The 8,730-nt window shown below is 41.6% G+C and overlaps 1 protein-coding gene across 3 annotated transcripts; it reads right to left on the bottom strand.

Moving 5' to 3' along the window:
- Positions 1–4,186: 4,186 nt before the first annotated feature.
- On the bottom strand, positions 4,187–7,290 carry LOC135160794 (uncharacterized). 3 transcript variants are annotated; one of them, XM_064117819.1, is made up of 5 exons: positions 6,989–7,290; positions 6,699–6,867; positions 5,920–6,182; positions 5,611–5,735; positions 5,349–5,364 (listed from the first exon to the last, which is right to left on the bottom strand). In XM_064117819.1, the coding sequence occupies exons 1-4, from the start codon at positions 7,057–7,059 to the stop codon at positions 5,726–5,728; spliced, it is 513 nt and encodes a 170-aa protein (XP_063973889.1). In that variant the 5' UTR covers positions 7,060–7,290; the 3' UTR covers positions 5,349–5,364; positions 5,611–5,725. The 3 variants fall into 3 exon arrangements, with proteins under 3 accessions (XP_063973897.1, XP_063973889.1, XP_063973903.1); XM_064117827.1 differs by lacking the exon at positions 5,611–5,735 and having other exon boundaries at positions 4,187–5,364; XM_064117833.1 differs by lacking the exons at positions 5,349–5,364; positions 5,611–5,735 and adding an exon at positions 6,292–6,355 and having other exon boundaries at positions 6,011–6,182.
- Between the last annotated feature and the right edge of the window lie 1,440 nt (positions 7,291–8,730).

Genomic DNA, 8,730 nt, shown 5'->3' with positions numbered 1-8,730 from the left:
GCTGGCGCCATTGGATTCGCAATACGATTTCCGATTTTTCTAGCGGTCCGGGAATTTTCTAAAGTCGATTTTTTGGTTTTTCGCGTTTTTCTCGGCTCTTGGGCCTCCTAGAGCAAAACGGGCCCGGATTTGGAATCACACCGTTTTTCGTCCATTTCTTTGGAACTATAATATCTAGGGTAATTTGTTCGACGGCATTGGATTCGTGAGATGATTTCCGATTTTTCTAGGGGTCCGGGAATTGTCCACAGTCGATTTTTTGGTTTTCCGCGTTTTTCTCGGCTCCTGGGCCTCCTAGAGCCAAACGGGCCTGGATTTGAGATCACACCGTTCTTCGCCCATATCTTTGGAAATATCATAGCTAGGGCAATTTGGCTGGCGCCATTTGATTCGTGAGACGATTTCCGATTTTTCTAGGGGTCCGCGAATTGTCCACAGTCGATTTTTTCGTTTTTCGCATTTTTCTCGGCTCCTGGCCCTCCTAGAGCAAAACGGGCCCGGATTTGGGATCACACCGTTTTTCGTCCATTTCTTTGGAACTATCATAGCTAGGATAATTTGGCTGGCGCCATTGGAATCGTGAGACGATTTGCGATTTTTCTATGGGTCCGCGAATTGCCCACAGTACATTTTTTCGTTTTGCGAAAATCACACCGTTTTTTGACCATATCTTTGGAAATATCATAGCTAGAACACTTTGTCTAGCGCCATTGGATTCGTGAGACGATTTCCGATTTTTCTAGGGGTCCGGGAATTTTCTAAAGTCGATTTTTTCGTTTTTCGCGTTTTTCTCGGATCCTGGGCCTCCTAGAGCCAAACGGGCCCGGATTTGGGATCACACGGTTTTTCGTCCGTATCTTTGGAAATATCACAACTAGGACAATTTGGCTGGCGCCATTGGATTCGCAATACGATTTCCGATTTTTCTAGGGGTCCGGGAATTTTCTAAAGTCGATTTTTTGGTTTTTCGCGTTTTTCTCGGCTCTTGGGCCTCCTAGAGCAAAACGGGCCCGGATTTGGGATCACACCGTTTTTCGTCCATTTCTTTGGAACTATAATATCTAGGGTAATTTGTTCGGCGGCATTGGATTCGTGAGATGATTTCCGATTTTTCTAGGGGTCCGGGAATTGTCCACAGTCGATTTTTTTGGTTTTTCGCGTTTTTCTCGGCTCCTGCGCCTCCTAGAGCCAAACGGGCCTGGATTTGGGATCACACCGTTCTTCGCCCATATCTTTGGAAATATCATAGCTAGGGCAATTTGGCTGGCGCCATTGGTTTCGTGAGACGATTTCCGATTTTTCTAGGGGTCCGGGAATTTTCTAAAGTCGATTTTTTCGTTTTTCGCATTTTTCTCGGCTCCTTGGCCTCTTAGAGCCAAACGGGCCCGGATTTGGACTCAGACCGATTTTCGCCCATTTCTTTGGAACTATAATATCTAGGGTAATTTGTTCGGCGCCATTGGATTCGTGAGACGATTTCCGATTTTTCTAGGGATCCGGGAATTTTCTAAAGTCGATTTTTTCGTTTTTCGCGTTTTTCTCGGCTCTTGGGCCTCCTAGAGCAAAACGGGCCCGGATTTGGGATCACACCGTTTTTCGTCCATTTCTTTGGAACTATAATATCTAGGGTAATTTGTTCGACGGCATTGGATTCGTGAGATGATTTCCGATTTTTCTAGGGGTCCGGGAATTGTCCACAGTCGATTTTTTGGTTTTTCGCGTTTTTCTCGGCTCCTGGGCCTCCTAGAGCAAAACGGGCCCGGATTTGGACTCAGACCGATTTTCGCCCATTTCTTTGGAACTATAATATCTAGGGTAATTTGTTCGGCGCCATTGGATTCGTGAGACGATTTCCGATTTTTCTAGGGATCCGGGAATTTTCTAAAGTCGATTTTTTCGTTTTTCGCGTTTTTCTCGGCTCCTGGGCCTCCTAGAGCAAAACGGGCCCGGATTTGGGATCACACGGTTTTTCGTCCGTATCTTTGAAAATATCACAGCTAGGACAATTTGGCTGGCGCCATTGGATTCGCAATACGATTTCCGATTTTTCTAGCGGTCCGGGAATTTTCTAAAGTCGATTTTTTGGTTTTTCGCGTTTTTCTCGGCTCTTGGGCCTCCTAGAGCAAAACGGGCCCGGATTTGGAATCACACCGTTTTTCGTCCATTTCTTTGGAACTATAATATCTAGGGTAATTTGTTCGACGGCATTGGATTCGTGAGATGATTTCCGATTTTTCTAGGGGTCCGGGAATTGTCCACAGTCGATTTTTTGGTTTTCCGCGTTTTTCTCGGCTCCTGGGCCTCCTAGAGCCAAACGGGCCTGGATTTGAGATCACACCGTTCTCCGCCCATATCTTTGGAAATATCATAGCTAGGGCAATTTGGCTGGCGCCATTTGATTCGTGAGACGATTTCCGATTTTTCTAGGGGTCCGCGAATTGTCCACAGTCGATTTTTTCGTTTTTCGCATTTTTCTCGGCTCCTGGCCCTCCTAGAGCAAAACGGGCCCGGATTTGGGATCACACCGTTTTTCGTCCATTTCTTTGGAACTATCATAGCTAGGATAATTTGGCTGGCGCCATTGGAATCGTGAGACGATTTGCGATTTTTCTATGGGTCCGCGAATTGCCCACAGTACATTTTTTCGTTTTGCGAAAATCACACCGTTTTTTGACCATATCTTTGGAAATATCATAGCTAGAACACTTTGTCTAGCGCCATTGGATTCGTGAGACGATTTCCGATTTTTCTAGGGGTCCGGGAATTTTCTAAAGTCGATTTTTTCGTTTTTCGCGTTTTTCTCGGATCCTGGGCCTCCTAGAGCCAAACGGGCCCGGATTTGGGTTCACACCGCTTTTCGTCCCTTTCTTTGGAACTATAATATCTAGGGTAATTTGTTCGGCGACATTGGATTCGTGAGATGATTTCCGATTTTTCTAGGGGTCCGGGAATTGTCCACAGTTGATTTTTTCGTTTTTCGCGTTTTTCTCGGCACCTTGGCCTAGTAGAGCCAAACGGGCCCGGATTTGGACTCAGACCGATTTTCGCCCATTTCTTTGGAACTATAATATCTAGGGTAATTTGTTCGGCGCCATTGGATTCGTGAGACGATTTCCGATTTTTCTAGGGATCCGGGAATTTTCTAAAGTCGATTTTTTCGTTTTTCGCGTTTTTCTCGACTCCTGGGCCTCCTAGAGCAAAACGGGCCCGGATTTGGGATCACACGGTTTTTCGTCCGTATCTTTGGAAATATCACAGCTAGGACAATTTGGCTGGCGCCATTGGATTCGCAATACGATTTCCGATTTTTCTAGGGGTCCGGGAATTTTCTAAAGTCGATTTTTTCGTTTTTCGCGTTTTTCTCGGATCCTGGGCCTCCTAGAGCCAAACGGGCCCGGATTTGGGTTCACACCGCTTTTCGTCCCTTTCTTTGGAACTATAATATCTAGGGTAATTTGTTCGGCGCCATTGGATTCGTGAGACGATTTCCGATTTTTCTAGGGATCCGGGAATTTTCTAAAGTCGATTTTTTCGTTTTTCGCGTTTTTCTCGGCTCCTGGGCCTCCTAGAGCAAAACGGGCCCGGATTTGGGATCACACGGTTTTTCGTCCGTATCTTTGGAAATATCACAACTAGGACAATTTGGCTGGCGCCATTGGATTCGCAATACGATTTCCGATTTTTCTAGGGGTCCGGGAATTTTCTAAAGTCGATTTTTTGGTTTTTCGCGTTTTTCTCGGCTCTTGGGCCTCCTAGAGCAAAACGGGTCCGGATTTGGGATCACACCGTTTTTCGTCCATTTCTTTGGAAGTATAATATCTAGGGTAATTTGTTCGGCGGCATTGGATTCGTGAGATGATTTCCGATTTTTCTAGGGGTCCGGGAATTGTCCACAGTCGATTTTTTGGTTTTTCGCGTTTTTCTCGGCTCCTGCGCCTCCTAGAGCCAAACGGGCCTGGATTTGGGATCACACCGTTCTTCGCCCATATCTTTGGAAATATCATAGCTAGGGCAATTTGGCTGGCGCCATTGGTTTCGTGAGACGATTTCCGATTTTTCTAGGGGTCCGGGAATTTTCTAAAGTCGATTTTTTCGTTTTTCGCATTTTTCTCGGCTCGTGGGCCTCCTAGAGCAAAACGGGCCCTGATTTGGGATGACACCGTTTTTAGCCCATACGAGATCGTCCGCGCGTGCTACGCACGCGCCATCTTTTCCAAATCATAAGAATTGAAAACTCTAGAAAATGAATGCTCTTATTCTATCTTCGAAGTTAAAATTAAAACTCATGGAAAAAGACAATTGGGAAAATCTTAATATATTTCGATTGCTCTAAGATTGCATATACTATACAGTGCGAGGCAGCATACGGTATACAGAATCGAGAACATTTCCGCAAATTCGAGATTTAGCTATAATAGCGACAGCAATCAGTCAAGTCAGGAAGAGGGCGTTCTTAGTCTCATAATAATCTAATCTAATAATTAAAGATTTTCTAATTATTTGTGAACATCAAATTATGCGATTGAGATTATTTATTCCCTTCACATAACCAAGAACATCGCTGCTTGCGAATTTTTTTTCGTGAGTAGTAGTGCAGGAGACATTGTTGCCGCACTAAGGTGTATACCTGCGACTTACAACCGTAGGGAAGGTTCAAACTGAATGTCTGCAAAAAAATCGCGTTTTAAATTTTTATTAATGAAACCATTAACTCCAAACCTATGCCACTTGCGTTCAATAAACATTTACAGGAGTGGGACGGATTTTGAAATGAAAACAAAAATAATGTTCCAACAATTATAATTGACATTACAACATATGTTAAGAACTATGAACAAACATTAACATGAATACATCCTTTGTATCACTTATCTGTGATTCCGGAGGGCTTTATCTACTTTAATCATAAAATTAATTAGTCTTCAGTTTTCTCTGTTATATATAAAAAATACAAATGTTTAGTAATACTTTTTCTTCAAAAACAGGGCCATATATTGAAATAAATTCTGAATAAATACTAATGTTCATGAATAGATTATTATAATTCCACCTGTTTTGGTTGTTAAAGCTAAATGAGTATTAACCTTACTGCTATGAAGTTGGCAGTCTTTAAAAGTAAAAAATCAGATTCTTAAAGAGCTCAAGCTTGTCAATGTTTCATTTTTGTGTAAAAAAATAACAGTATTAAACTTGTTATAGAATTCAATTTTTGCGTAAAAAAATAACAGTGTTAAACTTGTTATAGAACTCAATTTTTGTGTGAAAAAATAACAGTTTAGAACTTGTTATAGAAAAAATTTTCAATTTTGCAATTGAACTTCCAGAGTAAATAGCCCGTCATTAAAGCTATTCAGCTTTCAGTTTCTGAAACAAAAAAGATTATCTGTTCTTAATAACTGTTTAATGAATGATTCAATGCATTTTCATTTATATTTCCATAGAAAATTTTTTTTATTAATGTTCTAATGAAAATATTATACTGAATTCTGCTTGAAACTAAGCCAACATTAGATGAAAATATTGCAATATTCTCTTGCATTGAAGGGAGAATAGTGAAAAATTAAAAGTAATTAAATTTGGATAACCATAACCATTAATAAAAAAAAGTACCTTATTCGCGACGTCCATCGCCTCTCCAGATGCAGATTCAGCTGCCCCTCGTTTGAGAATGAGAGGAGGTGCTTCGACAGCATCATCCAACTCATCTTCATTGAGGGCTACATCCTCAGTCAGGACTGCAATGTCATCCATGCTGTTAATATTCAGAACAAAACCATCCCCACGACAATCAACTCGACCTTTAATGGTCATTTTGATTCCCTCGATCAAATCTTCTCTCGGGATGTATGTTACCACGTGAATGGTCATGCGATGAACCCTTGTACAAAACATGCCAGATCCATAACTCGAACCACTTACCGTGGTAATGCTTCTGAATGGCTCTTTGAGCCATCCAGTGATCTGGACTGGCCCGCGAGCAGCACAAACGTTCTCCATCTCAATTTTTTATATGAGATGACCTTCGACCTTCCATTGTCAGCTCCATTCGTAATGTTAAATGTGCCAAAGATGTCGAAAGTGCTCCTACGTGCAAATTGAAATTCTTTGTCGCTCACAGTGTCCGTTGATCGCCGATACTGTGGATTGGCCGCTTTAATAATCCCTCCAGTGATTTTTATTATCTAAAAAGTAAAATTTCAAATTTTTCATCTATTCTCATAGATATTCATACAGATATTCGCATAGATATTCATATAGATATTCATTTTGTTTCCAAAACAGAAAACTGACCTAGAAAACTGAACTGGGCATTTATGTTATTTATTCGTTGATATTTTTTTTCCCTCAAGGTTCCCTACAAATAAATAACGTACGTTCTTACGTTCATTTGTTTGCAACGAACCTATCGGGAAATATTCGATAATTTCGGAGCTCTTGTGGTATTATATGCGATAATTTTTTCATAATTCTGCGGGTAGGCTATATATAAAAAAAACAAACGATAACTTAACCAAATAAACCTCTCTTCATTTCATGGCACAATTCTCTTTGCCGAAATTTGGATAGGAAAAATAATCTCCTGAATACCACTCGAGCTTCAACATTATCGAGTATTTCCCTCTAGGTTCCCTACCACTCTTGTGGTATTATATGTGACAATTTCACTTTTTTTCTTTTTGAATGGAAATCACCTGTACCTGATACATCTTGATCTCATCCTTGTATTTGAGAGCATCATCCCCCGAGCAAAGTATGCGAACCCTTCTGCCATCATTGTTATTTAAAATGCACTTGTAAATCCACTTAGATGGAGACTTTGGCAACTCTCTCAGGCCTTCAATGCAGTCGACGTAGCCGATGATTTTCCTAAGAAAAAAAAAATGAAATTACTCTCCGAACACGTGTCAATGATAGGTTATGATGATTGAATGCATAATAAATTTTTGAAATATGTTCATTTTTTAAAAATAATAATAGGAATACTTACATGAGTGTAGCTGCAACATTGAAATGATCAATGGCTCTGTTGGTCGTATATTTAATAGGTGGAGATGTCATGATGTTTCACGATTATAAATTATCTCCTTTTTATAATAGGATAAAAACACTCAAACACGTTGCCAAATGTGATGGTTTTTACCGGTTCATTTGTTCCAGCCCAATGTGCGACTAATATAATCGACAGATGTCGCTTCGGTTTCTGTCTTACGCTTACGCATTTTCGAGATATTTCTTCGAGAAATATCGATATCGATCTGTACACGGGTCTCCTTTTTATAATAGGATCTTTGGAAATATCATAGCTAGAACACTTTGGCTAGCGCCATTGGATTCGTGAGACGATTTCCGATTTTTCTAGGGGTCCGGGAATTTTCTAAAGTCGATTTTTTCGTTTTTCGCGTTTTTCTCGGATCCTGGGCCTCCTAGAGCCAAACGGGCCCGGATTTGGGTTCACACCGTTTTTCGTCCCTTTCTTTGGAACTATAATATCTAGGGTAATTTGTTCGGCGGCATTGGATTCGTGAGATGATTTCCGATTTTTCTAGGGGTCCGGGAATTGTCCACAGTCGATTTTTTCGTTTTTCGCGTTTTTCTCGGCTCCTTGGCCTCTTAGAGCCAAACGGGCCCGGATTTGGACTCAGACCGATTTTCGCCCATTTCTTTGGAACTATAATATCTAGGGTAATTTGTTCGGCGCCATTGGATTCGTGAGACGATTTCCGATTTTTCTAGGGATCCGGGAATTTTCTAAAGTCGATTTTTTCGTTTTTCGCGTTTTTCTCGGCTCTTGGGCCTCCTAGAGCAAAACGGGCCCGGATTTGGGATCACACCGTTTTTCGTCCATTTCTTTGGAACTATAATATCTAGGGTAATTTGTTCGACGGCATTGGATTCGTGAGATGATTTCCGATTTTTCTAGGGGTCCGGGAATTGTCCACAGTCGATTTTTTGGTTTTTCGCGTTTTTCTCGGCTCCTGGGCCTCCTAGAGCAAAACGGGCCCGGATTTGGACTCAGACCGATTTTCGCCCATTTCTTTGGAACTATAATATCTAGGGTAATTTGTTCGGCGCCATTGGATTCGTGAGACGATTTCCGATTTTTCTAGGGATCCGGGAATTTTCTAAAGTCGATTTTTTCGTTTTTCGCGTTTTTCTCGGCTCCTGGGCCTCCTAGAGCAAAACGGGCCCGGATTTGGGATCACACGGTTTTTCGTCCGTATCTTTGAAAATATCACAGCTAGGACAATTTGGCTGGCGCCATTGGATTCGCAATACGATTTCCGATTTTTCTAGCGGTCCGGGAATTTTCTAAAGTCGATTTTTTGGTTTTTCGCGTTTTTCTCGGCTCTTGGGCCTCCTAGAGCAAAACGGGCCCGGATTTGGAATCACACCGTTTTTCGTCCATTTCTTTGGAACTATAATATCTAGGGTAATTTGTTCGACGGCATTGGATTCGTGAGATGATTTCCGATTTTTCTAGGGGTCCGGGAATTGTCCACAGTTGATTTTTTCGTTTTTCGCGTTTTTCTCGGCACCTTGGCCTAGTAGAGCCAAACGGGCCCGGATTTGGACTCAGACCGATTTTCGCCCATTTCTTTGGAACTATAATATCTAGGGTAATTTGTTCGGCGCCATTGGATTCGTGAGACGATTTCCGATTTTTCTAGGGATCCGGGAATTTTCTAAAGTCGATTTTTTCGTTTTTCGCGTTTTTCTCGACTCCTGGGC

Source organism: Diachasmimorpha longicaudata, chromosome 1, assembly GCF_034640455.1.
Source record: "Diachasmimorpha longicaudata isolate KC_UGA_2023 chromosome 1, iyDiaLong2, whole genome shotgun sequence".
NCBI lineage: Eukaryota > Metazoa > Arthropoda > Insecta > Hymenoptera > Braconidae > Diachasmimorpha > Diachasmimorpha longicaudata.
This window is presented reverse-complemented; position numbering and strand designations above follow the sequence as displayed.